The sequence below is a fragment of the Meleagris gallopavo genome, chromosome 8 (genome assembly GCF_905368555.1).
Source record: "Meleagris gallopavo chromosome 8, MGAL_WU_HG_1.1, whole genome shotgun sequence".
NCBI lineage: Eukaryota > Metazoa > Chordata > Aves > Galliformes > Phasianidae > Meleagris > Meleagris gallopavo.
This window is the reverse complement of record NC_139411.1, coordinates 10,681,763-10,702,800: the sequence shown is the minus strand read 5'-3', so window position 1 is coordinate 10,702,800 and position 21,038 is coordinate 10,681,763. Positions and strand designations below refer to the sequence as shown.

Here is a 21,038-nt window from a genome sequence, read left to right as displayed (position 1 = left end):
GTAGGCTGCTTGCTGGAAGCACCTGGTGTGAGTGCAAGGAGCAGTGCAGAGGCCAAATTTGGCTCAGATAGGAAAGAATGTGGCAGCTGCCTGAGGGCATCACATCTGGTTACAGTAGATACAAGAGCATGAATACAGGACTAGAGCGTGTAGTGTGTACTCTAGCACTCTCCCAGACACTAGAGATGTCCACCTACAAGGAAAGCACCATTCCCAGCTGGGCAGGTTTGTGGAGAAGGCCACTTACAACCATTTAAAATACACTGAAGCACTGCACAGAGCCCAAGCACTGTGTCCAGTCGTGCAGAGGTCAGCGGGAAAGAATCTCATGTCCTCCCTGTGTTTACACTGCCTCTTGGTTTTACCAGGCAACACCAACAGCATCTTCGCTCTGGACTACATCAGTGGAGCACTGACCCTGAATGGGCCACTGGACCGAGAGAACCCCTTCTACAGCTCTGGGTTCATCCTGACGGTGAAGGTGAGGTGCTGGAAACCCCATGGAGCAGAAGGGGAGAGCACCCAGATGGAGGTACAAACCCTGGCCTTGGGGCTTCTGGGGGCATCCACAGCTGTGAGCCATCATTCACTGACCAAGGAGATTTGGTACAGCCCCTGCAGGATGATCTGAAACGTGGCTGCCTCCATGGAGCCATTTTTGGTGCTTTGCCTGGCCTCCAGCTAGATCCTCCTGCTGTTCTATCAGCCAAAGGAGTGATGCCAGAAGTTGCCTTGTCAAGAAAACGCACTGGAGCGTGGCTTGCAGCCCCACCTGAGCAAGGCCCTCGGCGCCGCTCACAGCCCTTTAATTGAAATCAATACCAAGCAGGGCAGCTGGTTGGAAACACATTTAAGTGTATAGATTCTGCTGGGCCAGGGTGGGAAAAAATCAGCATAGCAGGAAGGGTCATTGATTGAGAGGGCAGCAGCCTGCTTGCTTCAGAAAGTGCAGTGGGCACAGCTAGGGGCAAACAAGAAATTCCTCCTCCCAGTCTCAGACGCAGGTCACACCATGAGGCTTTCTGCATGAGGGAGAGAACTGTATCAATCTCTAGTATCTCATGGTTTGGAAATTTATAGTTTAAACTCAGTAGAAATTGAGAGAAGGGGGAAAAAATTATACGTGTGTTGTCTGTATTTAATAGGGACAAAAACGTTAGTTTAGTCTCAGAAAGGTCTGTGAACATGAAAGCTTGCCCACTTTCCTGACTGTATGATGCCAGGCTTCAGCCATGTGATATTGCACTGTTGGATTTCGTTTCCCCTCCCCACAAACTTCCCATTGTCCCCAGGCTAGCCCTGTGATATCTCTGCCGCTCCCACTCCCAGCTGGGTGCTCCTGGCTGAGATCAGCCCATTCTGCTGGGAGTGCAAAATCAGTGAATAGCAAAGAGAGGGGATGAGAGGAGGGACTGCTGGGAAAGGCAGTTTGCAAGCTTTGCAATAAAATCTGTGCTCTTTCCTTTGGGGAAAGCAAAATTAAAGTCATTCTTGAGACAGAGGTGCGATACGGAGTTATGACCTAGCTCTGTGTTTAGATGTTGCCAAAGCTATTTTAAGGTCTTAGTCTTGCTTTCCCGAGTTGCCCTAGTTTCCTGTGCCTTCAGCAGTACTTCTGTGGTTAGCTTGCACCTCAGGAGAAGGTGGAGGAGGAAACAAGAGTGCTGTGTCTCCCATTGCCTCTTCCCTTAGTTTGAGGACTACGGGAAGGGAGTAGGTCCACAAGCACAAGCACTATATCTGAAGCAGGGATGGCAGAAGAGCTGGGTCAGCATCTGTGTGTGTTCACATCGGCTGCATGGGAAGGTGTTCAGTCAGGACCAAGTGGATCAGGCTGCCCAGAGAAGTTGTGGGTGCCCTATCCCTGGAAGTGCTCAAGGCCAGGTTGGATGTGGCTATCTGGGCAGCCTGAGCTGGTGGGAGGTGTCACTGCCCATGGCAGGGGGTTGGAAATAGATGGCATTTCAGGTCCTTTCCAACCCAAACCTTTCTAAAAGTCTTCTTTGTTGGCAAAGCAGAAGGAGAAAAAACCTGGGAGACTTATCAGGGTATGCACACCTTCCAAAACTTTGGTCAGGTTCTGCAGCACACACAAGATGAAGGGTGAGGAACAGTTCTTCCTTCCACCAAGTGTCTCAGGAACAGCCATTTACTTTGTTTTTCACTGTGGTCTCTGCCCAGTGGCTATTTCTGCCCTTTACAGATCATTTATTCTTTGGGAAGCACAGATAGGATTGTAGAATGATTTAGGCTGGAAAAGCCCTTTGAAATCACAGAGTCCAACCATCAGCTTCACCTACCAAGTCCCATCACTAACCCATGTCCCTTAGTATCATGTCCACATGTCCCTTAAATACCTCCAAAGATGGGGACTCCACCACCATCCCAAGCTGCCCATCCCAAAGCCTGCCCACCTCTCTGTGAAGAAATTCCTCCGAATCCAATCTAAACCTCCCCTGGCACAACTCAAGGCTGTTTCCTAGTGTCCTACCATTTGTCACCTGAGAAAGGAGATGGGCTGCCCCACTGTTTTCTCCCCTCACAGGGCACCGAGCTAAATGATGACCGCACACCCTCCAATGCCACCGTCACCACCACCTTCAATATCCTGGTCATTGACGTCAATGACAACGCGCCCGAGTTCAACAGCTCCGAGTACAGCGTGGCCATCCCTGAGCTGGCCCAGGTGGGCTTCGCACTGCCCCTCTTCATCCAGGTGCAGGACAAGGATGAGGTGAGCCAGCTCCTGCCACACATGGGTCATGGTGATTCACAGCATTCTTGGTAAAGCAGCATCCGGGTTGTTTGGGGGGGATGCAGGGAAGGATGAAGATCAGTGATGAGGTACGTGGTTGTACCCTAGTACCTCTTTTTTGCAGCTCTTATTGCAGCTCACTCCCTGGAGCACAGACACGGAGTCTGCTTTAATGCATTGAGGCCACTGAGAGCCAGAAAATATGATTGTGCAGGATGCTGATCCTTGCCTGCTACTGAGGGCTCCCCTCAGGCACTGCAAGGCTTCCTTTTGCCAGCCCTTTTTAGGAAAGGAGAATTTCTGTTGGGCTCCTGGGGGGCCTCAGAGTCCCAGCGGGACTTGTCCTGGCACTTCAGGTGAACTCAGTGGTAGCAAAGAGGAATACAACATCTATATCTTCCCCCACTCCCTAAAATAAAATAAAATGAAATCCCAGTAGGTTGATTGAAACGTGTATCTTCTAAGAAGCGGTGAATTAGCATTTTGTGTCTGGAAGGCAGTGGTGGCCTTTACTGGTTGAAGTGATGGACATGCTCTGCTCCAGCCCCCAGTGGGATTCGGCAAACCCTGTAAACCACACAAAATCCTGTTTTTTCACAAAAAGTGATTATGACACACAGTTAACAACCCACTCGTGACATGATGTCATCCCCTGGGAGTCCTGAGCTCAGCCCAAAGGGGGCAGATGAGCTATTAGGCAGATAAAAAGACATTTTTTTCTTGAAAATGTCAATTACTAAGATATGGATATGACAGATGCTGAGGATAGTTTGGGAACAGAGCCACTGTTGTGCTTTCTGAGAGATGTCAGCAGATCCGTGCTTGAAAGGCATTGTAATGCTCCTGTTTATGTCACAAGAATGAAGGATCTGTCATCATTTCTTGTTAAAAGCTCATTTTACTGAAGTCACTCCCATTCGAGGACTCACTCCAGCCTCTCAGCCTGGCTAATTTTAAAATGGGTGAATAAAAAATAGCCTTGAATTCCTGATAGGGTGAGCAAAAAATAACCTCATTCTTTTGCCTCCTGGTGCATGCCTTATACTTACTGTGATTTTCCTGAATGAATTTGGTGAGATTTTTGAAATTGCCGAGAGATGATCTCTTGTACAGATGAGCTTTTACTCCACACGCTCATGGAGACCATCATGTTAGCATGGCTTGCTTCTGACTATACCATTATTTCCACTGGTAAGAGGTGCAGGAAAGCTCACCATGTCTCGTAGGGTTGGTAAAGAGGTGTCATACAGGTCTTGTCCTTAAAATGCTCTGTGTGGGCTGCAGGCCCTTAAACACGAAGATGTTTTGTAACCAGGGCCACGTGACATTCTTGAACTGTGGGGTTTGGGTCTGTCTTTCTTCTTGTGTACTGTACACCAGCTTAAATGATCACTGTTTGCAAAGGTTAGATTAACCAATTCAGCAAAGCACTTCAGCAGGTATTTACATTGCATGCAAGCCAGTACTTGAAAGCGCGTGCTTGATTTTCTCTTCTCATTGGAGTGCTCTTCTGCAGTGAGGCTGAGCTTAGCATCCCAGTGTACACACATAGGGTGCCCCAAGGCAAAGCCTGTTCCTCCCAGTCCATTCCTGGAAAGCTCTCAGCTTGCTGGAGGAATGGGGAAGGACAGCATCAAAAAAAAAGAGGACAGACTCTGTAGAAGGATCTGTTGTGACAGGACAAGAGGAAATGGTTTCAAACTAAAAGAGTCAAGATCTAGATTGGATATAAGGAAGAAGTTTTTTACAGTAAGTGCAGTGAAGCACTGAAGCACTAGCCCAAGCTGCCCTGAGAGGTGGTGGTGCCCCAGCCCTGCAGATACCCAGGTCAGGCTGGATAGAGCTCTGAGCTCCTGACGGAGCTGTAGGTGTCCCTGCTCATTGCAGGGGAGTTGGACCAGATGGGTTTTAAACGTCCCTTCCAGCTCTTACGATTCTGTGGTACCCAGACACGGATGCTTACTGCAACCATGTGACAGTCAACCCAACGTGCCCATCTGTAGTGGAAATGCTAAGTCGTGGTTTGAGCCAGTGATTGAACACCTGGTGGGAAGGCAGGGCCAACCCAAGGGATCTCAGGTGCATGCAATGCAGCTGAACGACCAGAAGGAATGGAGCCAGGATCCACCCCTTCCCAGACCTCATTTAAGGGTTGGCATCGAAGGGGAGGGTAACTCATGGAGATCCCTGCTTCTATGGAGACATTACAGGCTTTCTGAAGGTAAGCAGTTTCTTTCTCTTATTTTTGTAACCACTGCTACCACTTGCTCTCTGTAGCCTCAGACCTTGCTGCTCTGCTATGTTGTTGCACTTTCTATTGCGTTACACCATCCAACCCAGAAAAGACAAAGAGGAAGAAATCTATCTCTGTTGTACAGCAGTTCCAGCACCCATCTGTTGTGTTTTTTTTCTGAAGGAACAATTAGGAGAAGTCATAGGGATGGTGACATCCCTCTCCCAGGCTTGGTTGCTCTCTACTCCAAAGTCATGCCTGGCTCAGCTTAGGCTTGAGCTTGGCAGCAGAAGGTGAGCTGGGCTTTTTTTTTTTTTTCCCCCACCCACTTCCGCTTTTTGTATTCCTTGTGGCTCATCAAAAACACTTGAATGCAGGAGAAAGTAGTGTACAGGGTTTGTGTGGTTCTGAAGCCAGCCTTCTGTGAACCAAGAAAAAAGTATTAACCTCTCTGCAACTGAGTTTCTCTCTCTGCCAGACAGGGAGAAAACCACTTGAATCATTTTCCAAAGCCATTTGAGAGCTCTTTATAAAAAATCTGTGCAAGTCTCCCAGCATTTATACTGAGCCTGTGTTGAAATGGACACTGCAGAAGACGTGTGTCTATTCATATGAATGCATTGGATTTTCCTCTTGCCTGTGTTGTGATAGATCAACAGGAACGAATAAGTCGTTCTGAGACAGAAGGCTAACACCCTGGATTGCCCTTTTTTTGCTGGAAAATGTGGGCTGAATACTTGGGGTGGGGTTTTTGAAACTGTCCAGCTGCAGTCAGGGCTTCTGTAAGCGTGTATTGCCCAGGGCGTGCCCTGTTGTAGCTTCCTTCTTCCGTGGAAGGGATCTGACCAGGTTCAACAGTGCTAGCATCACTGCAAGGTCCATAGAAGTGTATTAAGAGAAGCAGCACACCAGAGAAACCAGCTCCTCTACCATGGCTTTCACTTGATTTTCCTTGCCACGGTCGAATGAAGAGGAAGAAAAGGGCAGAGACCGTATAGAGCACAAGTATGATGTGCTGACATTTGAAAGTAATTTCTAAAGTTCCCCAAAAATAAGCATATTAAGGAAGATAGATGGAAAATGCATGAAAAGGGGAAAAAAATATATATATATCCAGGCAATGGGAATACGTGGTATTTGGTGCATAAAGCTGCATCAGAGAGTTGCATGCGGGTTCGGTACGTGCCCGTGCATGTGCAGGTGCAATATATGAATCATCCCAAGCATATATATGCATATGACAGACACGCACACTATAAATATGATCTACGCAGCCAGGAATTGTAGGGGGGAATTGACGGCGCTCGAGTATTCTCTCCCAAAAGTGCCAGCTGCCAGTCGGGCTGAATTAGATTTCACAGGGGTTTCTGCAATACATGGAATTCACCAGCAAATTACCCTTAAAGAGGGAAAATCAATCATTTGGAGCAGAGATAAGCTGGAGGCGAGGCAGCCTCGGATTGATCCCGTCTGTGCAGGCGTGTGTGGAATTCAGGAGATAACCTGAGGATGGAGCAGCTCCTGGGGAACAGGCAGGAAATGCTGCTTGGGACAGACAGATGGATGTGGGGAAAGGGATGGGAAGGTACTGGGATGATGTGAGGTGGGGAAAGATTCCCTCTGGGCATCCTGAGGGATACAGGGAACATGATGTCCCAATGTTTGTGGCTAGAAAGCCTTTGGATGAGCTTTTGGTTCTGGGAGAGCAGTGGGTGCTAGGAGCGAGCAGAGGGAGGCTATCCAGAGCGCTGAAGTGAAATGGCTTAGAGTGGGTGGAGAGAAACACCCTCTTTATGTTTTCAAAGGCAAGATTAAGCGTTACTTGTCCCTGCCTAGCTAGAACTGAGGCACAAGGTAGCCAAGCCATACAAATAGGCACTAATTGCATTTTATTTGAAGAATTTCTTTTTTTTTTTTCCTTCTTATTTTCTACCTCATCCTCCCCTGCTGAACTCTTAGTGCTTTTCTTTTTTTGCAAACTTGTCGGAATGAAAGATATTAAGCACTCCTCAGCTTTCTGCCCCTGCCTGGAAGGTAGCTGCGGGGCAAACTGAAGTGATGCTGCAGCAGAAACACAAGCTTTCTGTTCTGGGAACACCACCTGAGCTAGGGCGGTGTTTCTGCATTCTCCTGATTCCAGAAGAGGGGGAACGCATGCAGAACACATGCACAGGGCTGTATTTGGGGCTGATCAGCCTCCCAAAAGCCAGGTATTGACACCAGGTTGATGCCAGCACCACGGCAGCAGGAATGTGACTATTACACGCTCTGAGGAGCAAGTACACGGGGAACAGAGTGATAATTATGCACAACAGCGGCTACAATTGTCTTTAGCTGAACTGGCGTTAAATTTCCATCAGTGCGGCACTGGGTACGGCCATGAAGAGGTCAAGTGGGGGAAAGGAACATCAGTGCTATATGTCTGAGCATCCTGTGCCGCTGTGGCCATGAGCCCTGCAGGACCTTTGCCTGCTTGGGACAGCAGTGCTTATTTTGCTCTTTGCAGTCATCTTTGCCCTGTTGTTCTCTCTTGGTGGCAGGGAGGAAGGGGGTGAGGGATTTGAGAAGCATGTGGAAAAATCTCCGGAGCGGGGCACCAGTGGCGGCATGGGCTGAGCCAGCCCCTTCTGCTGGGCAGCTGATAACAATTTGAATATTCAGATTTGCTTTCAGCCATCCGCAGGGGGCTCGCAGGCTCCAGGAACCAGGAGCAAGAAAAGCAGCATGGGGGCCGAAACCAAAAAAAGTAAATAGTGGAATAAATGTATAAGCAGACCTGGCAGCAGCCTTCCCAACAGGCAGGCGTCTCCCCTTCCCCAGAGCTCACATGGGGAGACTGAGGCACTCGAGTGGCTGGTAATTAGGGACGGCAGTATCTGGAGCCTGATCTCCCTCCCCAGCCGGAATTAATCCACCTAGCTCCCTCCCTGCAAGTATTTGGATTTCTTTTGATGTTTCAACTTTTATCTCGTGCCTCCAACAAACTTGCTCCTTGCTGGATTCCAAGAAAATCCTTTGCATCTCACCGTCACCAAACGTGCTTTTGCATAGGGACCCTGAGAGAGGCAGGGGACATGTGGAGAAGATGCAGTGCACCTTGCATCAACACGGGGTGCTGGGCAATGCTGCCCTGTTGAGGGGAGAAGGGCCAGCAGAAATGTTGCATGTGCCAGTGGCTTTCGGTGGTCACAGTCAGCTAGTTTTTGCTATTAGTGCCCCTTCGTGCATTTAATTGCTGCCTTTTTTTGCTAGAAGGGAGGTCACTTGAGGAAAATTGGCAATTTGGCTACAGCAACTCCTAGGCTCGCTCTGAGGCTGACCAGTGGGAAGACGTGGTGCGCCCATAAGGGGCATGCTCTGCCAGTGGCACTGTGGGAGAGGGGTGTACAGGCCCCAGCTGGGGCTGGAGGGACAAGCAGCTGTGCTGTGACATCCCAGATCGGATGCGGTGTAGTACCTAGGTCTCAAAATGCTAAAAGGGATTTCCCTTCCAGCTTTGCCCTGCACAGATTTATTCCAGGGACGTGTTTCATTTGCATGCACAGAGGTCTTCTATGAAAGCACATAAAAAGAAGACTTGAAGTATTTGCGTGCACTGCATGTCCAGCAAACATCTTAAAACCCAAATGAATTCTTAAGGCCAGTGCTGAGCTATGCAAACAATTAAACCAGCATCCTCTTTCTACTGCCAGGGCCCCAACAGTGTGTTTGAGGTCTACCTGGTGGGCAACAACTCCAACCACTTCATCATCTCACCCACGTCCATCCAGGGGAAGGCAGATATCCGTGTCCGTGTGGCTGTGCCACTCGACTTCGAAACCATCCCCCGCTACGAGTTCTCGGTAAGGGAGCAGGAAGGGTGTGGAGATGGGGCATAGAATGTTGAGGTCGGGAGGAGGAAGTAGTTTTCTGAATGAAAAAAATTTAAAGAGAAAAGAGTGGAATTCTTAGAAGCTCATTAAGAGGAGAGGTGATGGCCTCAAGTTGTGCCAGAGGAGGTTCAGGTTGGAAACAGCAGTGATGCACAGGCTACCTGGGAGGGTGTTCCAGGGATGCAGAGATATGGCACTGAGGGTTGTGGGCACATGGGGTTGAGCTGGGTGAGCTGAGAGGGCTTTTACAACCTGAATTGTGATTCTACAGTTCTAAGATTCAGTTCTCTCCATGCAGCTCTTTGCAAATGAGAGCATCCCAGAGCATGTTGGCTTTGCACGAGTGAAGATCAGCCTCATCAACGAGAACGACAATCGTCCGGTCTTCAGCAAGGCCCTCTACAATGTCAGCCTTCCAGAGAACGCCACTGTGGGCACCACTGTGCTGCAGGTCCATGTGAGTAGAAGCATCCCTGCTGCAAATACCATGTGTGGCAAGGAAATAAGGGTCTGCTGTGCTAAGGGTGGAAAAAGAGGGGAAGAAGTGCATGGGTTGCATTGGTTAAAGATGGATATGTGGAGAAGAAGATAGTGGTCTTTTCCAACCTTAATGATTCTATGATTCTAAGATCATCTAATCCAACCATCAAACCCATAGAGATGCTGGTGCTTCTCTGGGCTGGGAAGTATCCCCAGTGTGATGCACTGGGTGCGTTGCTGCTGCTGTTCTGTAGTCACAATTCCTGCATGCCACCCAGAGAAGAAAAGCCTTGACAAAAGGGCTTGGTGTGTAAGTGTGTTTACTCTACAAACAGATGGTGTGAAACTGCATAGAGCCCCCGAGCTGTTCCCATCTGACAGTTATTAATATTTCAAGCAGATGTTTAGCTAGTTGGGCCGTCAGGCACTGAACAATGAGGCTGTTACTGCCGCTCCTCTTTCCCCAACTTCCAGCTCTGCCAGCATTTCAGAGCACACGCAGAAACGCCCGGAGTCGAATCCTCTGTGATAAATCAGAATGGATGCAATTAGTGCTGAAACCCAGCTTGGCCTCCCAGCTGATCCCAAACTTTTCACAGCCCTCCTGCCGCGGGATGCTTGGCTTTCCTGCAGGCTTCCCAAAATGTCCCATGCGCTGCAGGCATGCTGGACAGGAGGATGCTGCCACTGAAGGTCTGTTTGCTAACTATGAAATTCCTTCTTTCATTTTTTTTTCTTTCTATCTTGCTTGCTCAGTGTGGTATTTACCCACAGGGTTAGGCACTGGGAAATGCCCCTTTGCGCAGTGCAGGTCTGGTACCCAGCTGCAAATAGAAAGGGAAGGGGAAAAAAAAGGCAGAAGCAGACTTCATTTGCAGTGACAAATGGCCATTTGTCTCTGCAGCATTTCACCTCGTAATGCTGCTGACAGCAGAGAAACACTGCCTGCTACACGTGTAAATCAGCTGTAAAACAATGCGACATGCAGGTACAGGGTCAGCTCTGTGTCCCTGCAGGTCCTCAGGCACAACCCAGCCCCTTCCCCATGTTATGCAGCCCTGTTCGCCCTCTAAGACTCTGTTGGCCCGTTCTCCGTTCCGCATCCTCTCCTCTCCCTGCCCATCCATCCATCTGTTCAGTCCCATCCAGGAGATGCATTTATCATACAGATGCAGGGAGCTTCTTGATTGTAGGAGAACATCTGGAATGGTCCCACATCCCTGAGGGGTAGGGGCTGGCTGCTGGGAGAGCTCCCTGAGCCTCTTCGCCTTAAAGCTCTGCCCCAGATACCAGCAGATATTGAAATATTATTATTTTTTTTCTGAAACAAGTGGCCATGAAACCTTTTAATAACGTAACTGAAAAGGTCAGAGAGAGAATTTCACACTTCTTGAGCAAGCAGGCAGCCGGTATATAACTTCATGCCCTCCAGGAGCAAGAGGCACTGAGAGCATATGCTGCACCCTGAACTAACCGGGGTACACAACCCCCCTCGCCAAGCACTGCCAGCAGCTGGTGGTGGCTCCTGATACAAAGGAGTGGACTGGTGGCCCTGAGGCAGGCAGGGTGTCCAGCTGATGCTGCACTGGGGCTGGAGATGACCCACGTGGGGCTCTTCTGGGTTATGGGGAGGGGCACCAGGTGGAGCATTCAGCTAGAAGTGTTTTGGGGTGGAGGAGGCTATGGAAATGGGGTCTGCCTTGGGACCCCAAAGGCTCCAGTGAGAGGAGTGGGAGCTCAGCAGCACCTCCGGTCCAATGAGTGTGCAGGTGTGTGCTGTATGATCAGCTGCTGTTCTGTTTGCTGGAACTGCAGGGCTGGGGAATGGGACAGAGACCCTGTGGGGGGCAGGAGTTAAGGGGCAGGAGGTCTCCTTAAGCCTCTCGTATCCTACAGATCTGCAGCATACGGTCCTTCTGGAAAGCTCTGATAACCAAAATCATTAAAGCCTAAACAAACAGCGAGCCATTCATTCCTTAGCCAAGGCAATGCCTCTGATTTGCCTCAAATGGCATGGAGAAAAGCAGTTCTCCAGGGAAATGTGAGAAGCACTCCCACCCCCAGGGCCCACTTTGCTCCTTTGCCCCAGGGATGTGCTGCAGCCCCTCCAGAGTATCTCCACAGCCTGCAGAGCTCAGCCCTTCTTTGCCACCATGTTTCCCTAGGAGAAACCTTGTTAGTAAGAGCTTAATGAAGTAAATGTGCTAATTAACCTTCCATTACTCTCCTCATTAAAGCAACCTTTAATTTGCTTGGCAAAGTTTCTCTCCTTCACCACCCAGCTGTCAGTTTGCCGCTGCTGCTTCGATCTTTTTGGCCTCCCATCAGGGATGGGAAAATCAATCCCACCCTTCTTTCCACCCAGCTGTGAACACCAGTCAACACGAAAGTAATAGCGTGGTTTTCCCACCCTGGGCATCAGTATGCACCTATTTAACATGCGAATCATCTTCTCAATCAGCAGCGAGCCTGCCCTGTGCTCCTTCCATCCTCTGGAGCTGGCCTGGGATGGTCCCATTTTTGGGGCAGCACCTGCACTGTGAAGCCTTTGGGGCAGGCCTGGTGATAGGTGAGATCTGCTGGCTTAGGGTGAGATTCTTGGGCAATGTTTGCGTGGCTTTGGTGGGGATGGGAGGTGATAAAGAGAGGCAGTGTCAGCCCCATCCCTCCCTGTTAGCATCCCAATCAATCCCGTTATTCTTCAGCCCCGTGTTCTCCAGCTCCAGCTGTGCTTAAACAGAGCAAAATCATGTCCAATTTCCCTGTTGCTTGGAGGAAAATTGAATCCTTTATCTGTGAGAAGAGAGGAAAGCTGCAAATGCACCAAACAATAAATAGTTAAATAATCAAAGCAGGCAATTCCAAATTGCCTGGAAAGTTAAACATGAGCAGCTTTTCTTCTTCTTGCCTGCCCCTTTTTTTTTTTTTTTTTTTTTTTTTGTAAACCTGCTCACACTCCTTGTTCCTTTCAAATATTCTCCTCGATTTGGCTCTGTAAATACAGGGCATAGAGGAGGGGGTTTCCAGGTAGTGGTGTGATTGACGGATCTGAAGCCCTCGTCTTTCTGTCAGGGCCCAGTGCTCTCTGGCTGTGTTTATCTCTTTAATCTAAATATCAATCCGTGAGACTGAAATGGGGTGGAATAGGAATCATGACAGCTGAGGAGAGAGACACTTATTGCAGCTCTTGCAGCCGCACTGTGGCCTGATGGAGCTGTCAGGATAAATGCACAGCTTCAAAGTGCAGAGGTGGCAAAAACCAAAGCTCAGCCCCAAATGGGGACAGTCACAGCAGCAAAACAGCTCTGCATCCTGTGGTAATGCATGGGCACAGGCTGCCAGGGAGATGAGGGAGTCTGTGTCCCTGGAGGTGTTCCAGAGCCTTGGAGATGTGGCACTGAGAAATGTAGGCAATGGACAGGTGGGGTTGGGCTGGGTGACTTGAGAAGGCTTTTCCAACCTTACGATTCTATGGTTTTGCGATTCTAAGGGATGCTTGAGAAGCATCTGTATGCTGCGCGATAGAGGATGGACTGGTGTCCTGGGGTTCAGCCCATGGCTCCTGGACCACGTTCTTCATGCTGACTGCGGGTCATCTCCTTTGCAATCCCTCTGCCTCTTGGTCATGTATTCTTGGCTTGCTGCCCCTTGCTGAACAGCAAAACTTCTTCTGTATGTGGGTTTGCTTCGCTCTTGGGGCAATCATGCATCCAGTGTGGGGGTGATTTCCACACATCCCTTGTGCCTATCAGCCCTGGGTGAGATGGGGCTGTAGGCACTGGGAGAGCCCCTGGAAACATTTTGGAGAGGAATGGGTATTTATATTTTCTGCGTTGGACTTTGACCTTAATTCCTTCCATTTTGCTGGGCTGTAAAATTCATTAGGGACCTAACAGCAAAGCGATTGAGATGTCAGGCAGGCAATTGCGCGGTTATTTAATCTATCGGATGTGCGGCTTGCCATTTAGGTGGACAACAAGAGAATATGAAATCAATATGCTTCATTAGTGGAGGACTTGCGCCTGGCTCTGTCGTGCACGATCTGGTGCTGTGCTGGGCTTGGTGTCACTTTGTGGTGGGACAGGGGCACAAAACACGGCACTAAGCCCCTTGCCCAAGGCCTGTCTCCATCCCGAGATGCTGTAGGGTCTCACCTCGACCCGTGCTCCTCGGCCACTAAATGATGGCCACCCAGGCAAGTGTTAACCTGGCCGATAAGGCACTGCTGCTGTTAGAAAACACAATCAGTGAGCTGGGAGGAGAGGTGGAAGGCTCTGCTGTTCGCAGGGGGGTTGATTGGCTATTTTTCTCCCCCTGGAGCCCTTTGGGGTCGTTAGTATCGATTGAAGCCCCGCTCGGGGCAGCTGGGCATCTCCCTCTCCTCAACCCCAGCCCTAATCACGGCTGCGGTGCAGCAATGCTGCCTGATTGCTGCCTCCCACTGGGCCGGGGAAACAGCAGCTGCCAGAGCAGTCTCCACTTGGGGAAGTTGTGCATTAAGCAGGTTTTCCACCAGTTCTCTTTATCCAGCTTTGCAGCCCGGTGGTTACTTCTCATGGAAACTCTGTATGTTATCTGTCTCTCCTCCCCATCCCAAATCACATCACAGTGCGGGACATGCCAGAGCATGGTTTCTCTTCCCTTTTTCTCTGGAAAATCAGGATCTGACGATTGCTTTGAAGAAGGGTTGCTTGTTCTTTAGCAAGTGGCTTCAGAATTGGGCAGGTGGACGTGCCATGCTGGTCCCTGTTCCTGTGCCAGGAGGCAAGAAGCACGGCCGGTCACTTGCTGCCCTGATAGCTTTCTGATGTCAGGTAATTGCTTTCCTGCTACGACTCTTTTAAGCAGCGAGCTCCTGGCCAAAGCAATTTGTTCCCCATCAATTTTTATTTCCTCAGTGCGGAGTAGGGGGGAAACAAAGGTAGCAGAGGAGCAGTGACCCACCGTAGCAGCCCAACAATACCTGTCTCATCCCGCTGCCGTCCCAGTGCAAATCCACCAGAGCTGGTAGGGGCATGCCACTCCCAGCTGCTCGATCCTTAGGCAGGTTTTAGTTGATGAGGATGTTTTTAGGGTAGAGACCCAAATAGATATGTATAGCTTTTGTCTCTGAGCATGTCCCCCACTCATCTCGCAGAGCTGCTGCGAGCAGAGTTAATCTCAAGCAGTTTAAGGAGTCGTTCAGTGGGGCTCAGCGGATGATGAATGTCGAAACCATTACAAGCAAAGCGCTGGGGCTCCATGGAGCTGTTTAAAAATGAATTCTCCCATGTAAATTTCTGCTCCATCAATCCTTATGACATGTCAAACATTGCTATTGTTTCCCGAACAAATTGCACGACATGCCCTTTCCTGCAGATCTGCGCAGGAGAGCAGAACCGCCTGCCTGGGAGGTGGGAAGGATGCTCGTGGGATAAAAGGGAGATGTGGAAATACTTGCGTGAGGGATGGAGAGTGGTGCTTGGGGATGATGAGCTGTGCGACAACACAGAGCAGCATCCCTGCAGCTCGAGGAATAAATGGATTCCTTGGGTTAGCCCAGCTGCCTCTTCCCAAGACTCTCCCTGAGTTTTGCCACCTAAATGCGTTTTGGAGAAGAGCACCACGCTGGTGACAGCTCACAAAAGCACAGCTACAGACCTGTGCTTCTATCCTGCCCTTTGCAGGCTCCAGTGGGCAAATCCCCTCTTAATATTCTGAGCAGGAGGCGAGCAGCCGCAAAAGCCGTTTGATGGCTGCTTGAGGTGGAGCCCCAGGAAACTTCCAGCCAGATACTTCTCCTCCCTCTCTTTCTCCTTCTCCCTGTCTGCAGCTGGGAACCGATCCACTGGAAACACTGGGCACTGGCACTGTGGCATTGGGATCAGCCCACAAAGGCATCAGGGCTTTGGCTCTTCTTGCACCGCACAGCTCCGTGCTGACCTTCTCTTCACCTTCCTCCTTCCCTATATTTTTTTAGCCCGGCAGCAGAAAATTACACTTTCCCGGCGTTGTCTGTCACTGCAATAAGCACTTACAAGTGCAATCGCACGGGGCCAAATGAAGGGAATTAGTTTTGCCCGTGCTTTGTGGCACTGGCAGGTTCCCTGTAAATCATTATCTCATCACCACCAACCCAGCTGCGTGGAAAATGCCTTTCTCGTCCCAAGCGTTTAGGGATTAATGGATCCTAAGTTACGGGAGCAAAAATGATGTCTGGAAAAAAGACATCCCCTGGTCCTGGGTAGGGTGGCTTTGGGTTGATTTGCTCAGTTTTGCTGAGTGCAGTGTGCATAAAAATTAAAGCACACCTTAGCTGTGGAGAAGAAAATCAGCAAAATGGGTAAGGCTGAAAGGATGGCTCCACCAGTATGTGCTTTGGCTCAGGCAAAACACCAAGGATTTACCAGCTGAGAAGCTTTTGGGGAGAAAACGAAGGAATTCAGGTAAATTTTCACACCATGGCATGAAAGGTATGGGGACACAAGTGAGGCAGTTGGGTGTGCTCAAACTCCTGCTCTACTGGCAATGGTACCCAAGGCCATCAGTAAATCAGGAGGGTTTCAGGAGCAGGTTGTGCTCTGTGCCAGTCCTAAAATACAGCCTCCTGATGGTATCTGGACGTAAAATGTGTCTCTGACCCTGCTTCTCAGAGTCTGGTTAGAGTCTAAGTAGTCCAGACAGGACTCAATTTAGAAAATATAGTTGGGGGGGAAAAAAAAAGAAAAAAAAAAAAGATATAGTTTTGGACTTTTGTTCCACTTTCTTCATCTAAATACAAAGTTTTCTGGTCATTTTTTCTTGCCTCTGTTCATGCATATTTTATATATTCATTAGAGAAAAGACTTTAAAACATACATAAATCTCGTCTCACTCCTCTGGAGCTGACAAACTGTGCCTTGCATACCTCGCCTGGAGGCAAAGCCTTCCAGTGGCAAAGCCTTGCAGGATTTGGGCTTCCCAGGTTATCCTTCTTTTCCTGTGCCTATTTTGTGGCTTTCTGATTACGATTTCTCTCCCTTGTGGAAATAGAGCTGCTCGCAGCAGACAGCTCTCTTCTTCTCTGTTTTCTTTAAAATCTCATCTGCCTTGAATTGCTGTATTTCGTGCGCTCCTCCCACGTCAGCTCAGCATAGCAGTGAAAGGCAGCAGGCGTAATGTTTTGGGGAATAGCGCTGAGCACTCTTGCTGGAGGGATGCTATCCTATCTGCAGAAGGTAGCCGGTCAGAGATTCCCCCAGAAATTGGGCAAGCCCCAACAGTTCAAGTCTGGATCCATTGGGTATTCAACAGCAGTGAACAACGTAGGTGGGAAGGAGCAGGTAAAAGGGGGAAGAAGAAGAGACTGAGGCTTGCCTGTCTGCTCTGGAGGGCTGCTGGAGGCAGCACCTTCTGTGGGTGCTTCTGGAAGGGGCAGGGGCTGGGCTGAGCAGCTACCAGCCTACCCTAAAGCCATGTCACCTGGGAAGGCATGAAACTTCCCGAGGTGTGAATGTAAATTAAGATTTCTGTGACTTATGATGAGTTCACTGGTGTGTGCAATTCCCAGAAGTAGCTTCATTTGTTAACTAACTTTTGATTTTTTTTTTTTTTTCAGGCAACTGACAATGATGTGGGCAGCTATGGGAAAGTCAGTTATTTCTTCAGCGATGACCCCGATCGGTAGGTGTGGTTGAACCACTGGGGTGGGTAAAGGTGCTTCTCCAAAATTTGGAGACTAACATCTCACCATCTCCAGCACGTAGTCACTGAGGTTTTCACCCCTTTCCTGTCCCTCCCCAGTTTCTCACTGGACAAGGACACGGGTGTGATCCTGCTGATGGCCCGACTGGACTTCGAGACCATGCAGCGCTACACGCTGACCGTCATTGCACGGGACGGTGGCGGCGAGGAGACAGCGGGGCGCATCAGGATCAATGTCCTGGATGTCAACGACAATGTGCCCACCTTCCAGAAAGAGGCATACCTGGGGGCATTACGGGAGAACGAGCCATCTGTCACCCAGGTGGTCCGGCTCCGGGTGAGGGACCAGCCGGGGCCAGGTCCCCATTCAGCACCACTCCCTGCATGGCCAGTGCAGCATCTGTGCTCACCTTTCTCTTCTGTCTATGTAGGCATCTGATGAGGACTCCCCTCCAAACAACCAGATCACCTACAGCATCGTGCAGGCATCTGCCTTCCGCGAGTACTTTGACATCACGATGTCAGAAGGGTACGGAGGTAAGCGCTGCGGTTGAGAGATGACAAGAGGACAGCAAGTTGGGTGGTGACAATAGGATGTCCCCCACTTGGTGCTGAGCCTCCCACCTTACATCCTTCTAGTGATAAGCGTGAATCACCCCCTTGACTACGAGCAGGTGGCCAATGGGGTCATCTACCTGACTGTGATGGCCAAGGACGCTGGTAACCCACCACTCAACAGCACTGTCCCTGTCACCATCGAGGTGTTTGTAAGTACAACGCAAACGTGATGATGGGGACAGGTGGCAGGTGGAGCTAGGGCATCACCTCAGCCCTCATTGGGCAGTGTGAACACACCTGCCTTTTACAATAGAAAGAAAACGAGAAGGAGGTGTTTGACAATGGTACTTCAGGAAAAAAGAGACACGAAAAGGCAGAACAAGAGCTAGTGGGGAGGGAGGCAATTTTTTTTCCTCCTTTGCTTGTTGGTTTTTAATAAAGAAGTCAAACTCGCCTTGTAGATCTCCCATTAGGGGACAATACGCTTTGTAGAGGGAGCTGCCGAGTCAGAACTAATAGTGCGTGGCGCCGAGATCCAGGGAAATATCACTGCTAATAAGCTGCCGCTGTGTTCACTGCTACTGCTGTCTTCACTGGGGCGATGAGCCGGCAACAGGAAGCGTGCAAAGGATGGGGGTCTGCAGAAATCTCTGAAGCTGATGATGGCATGATGGAGCGCATTGGGTCTGGTTGGGCATTTCTCCCCCACCACTGGCTTTGCCCTGTGCCAGTCACCCCATGCTCCATGAGGATGGATGCGGTTTTCACATTGCCATCAGAGAAGGCACAGGGAGAGTCGAGTGATGCTCCAGCTGATTACAGACCACTTGCTTCCCCAAATGGGAGCAGAGGATGGCAATTCAATTACGGTGCAATGGGCGTCACTGGCACGTGAAATTGCCTTGAATATCCAGTTTGGTGGCAGCAGGAGCAGCTGAGCCTACTGGCCAATCAGCAGCCTCCATGAAGAAAACGTCTCTGGAACAGCCCCAGGAAAGTGACAAAATCCACAACAGTGCTTTAACGTCCTGGTGGCTCCACCCTTCCCTTTATGGGCCGTTACATTTGCTGTTCAGACCCCCTCTACCCTTAGCTCTAATCCCACCTTCCTTACACTGTTGCCTTGAGCTGGCCACGTGATACAAGTGCCCATATCTGCACTGTACCTCTTCACCCACAGTGCCTTTGTTCCAGCCAGCCTCTTGCCATTCTTTTTGCTGTAGGATGAGAATGACAACCCACCCACCTTCAGCAAACCCTCCTACGTGATAGCCATCATGGAGGACATCATGGCAGGTATGAAATACAGCTTCTTCTCTAGCCATTCAGGAGGGCCCTGGGGGTCCCACAGCTATCCTGGGGTACACGAATGTTTGTTGGGGAGCAAGGAGCCAAGACCTTGAGCCAATAAGCGGTGGGGCAGGTGCCTCCTCCAACCCTCATTTCTGCCCCTGCAAGGTGCTACCGTGCTGTTCCTCAATGCCACAGACTTGGACCGGTCCAGGGAGTATGGGCAGGAGTCGATCATCTACTCCCTGGAAGGCTCCTCTCATTTTCGCATCAACGCTCGCTCAGGTGAGCCTCCATCCACACACTAACTCTTTTCCATTCAATGTAGTCCCTTTTTTCCCCAGTTTTCTTCCCTATTGTTTTTCCCCTTTCACTCTTCCTTCCTCCTTCCCCAGCAGCCTGCTTAGGGGAAACACGATGTAAGGGAGTCACCAAATTTCAGTCCCCAAGGTTGGTCACAGTGAAACTTTTGGGAGAGGCCCCAGCAGAAGATCCTAGAGTAAGTGATGCTTGAGGAAAGGCTGGCAGTTTGACTGCAAGGGCTTATTTTAGCTCAGGAGATGCTGTCTGCCCTTCCTCGTTGACATCTTTTTGGTTCATTAAGGGCAGGAATGCTGACAAAGCAGCAAATGCTGCGTATAGGACCTCCTCTTTTCCATATGGCACCTGCAAGAAAAGAGGCACATGGGTGCTTGGAAGGGAAGAAAGGGATGATAGTGTGACCTGGGGTCATGGAGAAGACAATGCTATCTGTGAGACATCCAAACTCTCGGTACCTGTTCTGTGAGGATGTGCTGTGCTGGGTGCAAGTCTGTGGACAGGAGACATTCATCATTATGACGTCTGCATGCTTAAACCACTTTTCCTGTGATTAATTTTTTCAGTACAGGGATTAGTTGGTGCCATGAGAGTTTGGAGTCAGATATATTTTAAGAAGACCTTTAGCCTTACAAATTTTCCTTGCTTAGATTAGTTTTTCCTCTCCAGTTCTTGCATGGATGAGCTCTTCCCAGGGCACACCAGCCCCTCCATACATAGCAAGGCACACCTTACAGCTCAGGCACTGAGTGAGAAACAGGCAGTTTGCAGGTTCAGGCAACCAAAGCAGCATACAGCCTCCAGAAGGGTAGGAGAGCATGGTTATTTCTTACACTGCTGGTTGTAGACCCCTTCCAGGAAACCCTAGCCATGTATGTGAAGCTGAATCAGTCTCCATTTTAAAGTAACTCTGTTTTCACCAGTTCCCCAAGCTACAAGTGGTAAGTCACCGTATGACCTCCCTCATCTCTCTCATCCTTTTTGTTGCAGGAGAGATCACAACAACATCCTTGCTGGACCGGGAGGCCAAATCTGAATATATCCTCATTGTTAGAGCAGTGGACGGGGGTGTGGGTCACCATCAGAAGACAGGCATTGCCATGGTGAGCATGGCCCCAGGACCCCATGCTTGGAGGGCACATGGAGCACACTGTGGTGTCTGCCCATCACTCCGGGCTGCTTCCCACAGCAGAATGACTCTTCAGAGTGGGTGGACCTGGAAATCAGGCTCCCTTTCCTAGCAAGCCATTTGTCACAGAGCCACTTGACCTTCCTGTGCTTTGTGTATCCATCCCTTGGCACGGGCACAGCAGCGGGTACCCATTCCTCCCACAGCATGGCTCCCTTTGTTAGTGCTTCTGAAGAAAACACTTGGTCGGAGAGCTTGCAGGAGCACTTAGCTGTTCCTGATGACTGCTATTCACACACTGCCTGCATCAAGGGTTTCCAACTGCTTTTTGATTCTTGGACTCCTTGGAAGGTTCTAGCAGAGGTGCAGGCAAATTGAATTCTCCTGGCAATGGCTTTGCCTTGCCCCTCGCTGGCATACCATCGTTTGAAACCTTTTCGTGAAGTCTTTGGAAATATGAGGCCAGAAGCCGAGGATCCATCTCCTGTGGCCTAATGTTGGTTGGAAGGTTTAATGCCTTTGGGTCCTCTCTCTCCTTGCCTGGCTAGGCAAATGCACAGCTTGTGGGGTGCTGGGCTACTGTTTGGGGCTACAGGTGATAAGATGTTCTGTCAAAAGCTTCACTGAAAGGCCAAAAAAAAAAAAAAAACAAACAAATAGGATTTCTGCAACACAGATTGCAATTAGGATGGGGAAAAAAAAAAAAAAAAAAAAAGAAAATTCACCCAGGTCCTCACAGAC

The 21,038-nt window shown here is 49.7% G+C and overlaps 1 protein-coding gene across 1 annotated transcript in view; it reads left to right on the top strand.

Annotated features, from left to right (window-relative positions):
• CDH23 (cadherin related 23) overlaps positions 1-21,038 on the top strand; it is a 123,234-nt gene that overhangs the window by 65,321 nt on the left and 36,875 nt on the right. The window contains exons 9-19 of the mRNA XM_085230199.1: positions 369-481; positions 2,546-2,734; positions 8,681-8,830; positions 9,159-9,317; positions 16,917-16,981; positions 17,102-17,339; positions 17,434-17,539; positions 17,642-17,769; positions 18,784-18,856; positions 19,019-19,135; positions 20,159-20,271. Of these exons, the coding sequence (XP_085086325.1) occupies positions 369-481; positions 2,546-2,734; positions 8,681-8,830; positions 9,159-9,317; positions 16,917-16,981; positions 17,102-17,339; positions 17,434-17,539; positions 17,642-17,769; positions 18,784-18,856; positions 19,019-19,135; positions 20,159-20,271 (1,451 nt within the window). The remainder of the gene's footprint in view (positions 1-368; positions 482-2,545; positions 2,735-8,680; positions 8,831-9,158; positions 9,318-16,916; positions 16,982-17,101; positions 17,340-17,433; positions 17,540-17,641; positions 17,770-18,783; positions 18,857-19,018; positions 19,136-20,158; positions 20,272-21,038) is intronic.